General features: G+C 52.2%; 1 protein-coding gene across 1 annotated transcript in view; it reads left to right on the top strand.

The window, feature by feature from the left end:
- Window positions 1-667, top strand: part of LOC108802832 (MAP kinase-activated protein kinase 3-like) — a 33135-nt gene that overhangs the window by 28895 nt on the left and 3573 nt on the right. The window contains exon 9 of the mRNA XM_018574685.1: window positions 506-616. Coding sequence (XP_018430187.1) covers window positions 506-616 — 111 coding nt within the window. The remainder of the gene's footprint in view (window positions 1-505; window positions 617-667) is intronic.

The raw sequence follows: 667 nt of genomic DNA, 5'->3' as shown, positions 1-667 counted from the left end.
GAAATACCCGGGTACAGAGGGAGCAAGTGACCTTGTCTGCTACCCACAATGCATTGCTCAGTGCTGAGTGGCCAATTACAGCTTCTGCACAGTCATGTGGGGGGAAGGGGAGATGGGCATTAACCCCGTGTAAGCTCTGACCCCGGACTCCTACAGGGATTAGTTATAATGAGCAGAACGGTGGAGCGCATGTCCAATAGTAAACGTCATTGACACTCTACGGTGTGATAGGATAATAAATATAACAATGTAATATATATCGGATCAGGTGACACGATGCCTGTGATTGGTTACTATTCTCCCAGCTGCAGAGGGGGACTTACACCTTTAATTCCTAACATTAGCTCAGTCCCCAACCGCCAAATCCCAATTATCCCAGCACACCGTGTACCTTCCATGGGAGGCATGCGGAGGGCGCCACCTGCAGGCAGTGAGGGGTACGTGCGCTTCCACATCTCTGCACCTCCCCATCACAACACCACGTCTCTATTCTCTTTCTGTTCAGCAATCTATGGCCGTCCCGCAGACCCCCCTACACACCGCCCGGGTGCTGCAAGAAGATAAGGAGCACTGGGATGAAGTGAAGGTGAGAGGACAATGTCTCCCCCCCATTGCTGTCCAATACTGTCCGTGAACCCTCAATGTGTTCTGCCCAGACCACCTCCAG

The sequence above is a fragment of the Nanorana parkeri genome, unplaced genomic scaffold, assembly GCF_000935625.1.
Source record: "Nanorana parkeri isolate BGI_ZX_2015 unplaced genomic scaffold, ASM93562v1 scaffold3162, whole genome shotgun sequence".
NCBI classification, from domain to species: domain Eukaryota; kingdom Metazoa; phylum Chordata; class Amphibia; order Anura; family Dicroglossidae; genus Nanorana; species Nanorana parkeri.
The sequence above is the reverse complement of the archived record's forward strand: the minus strand, read 5'-3'. Positions and strand labels throughout refer to the sequence as shown.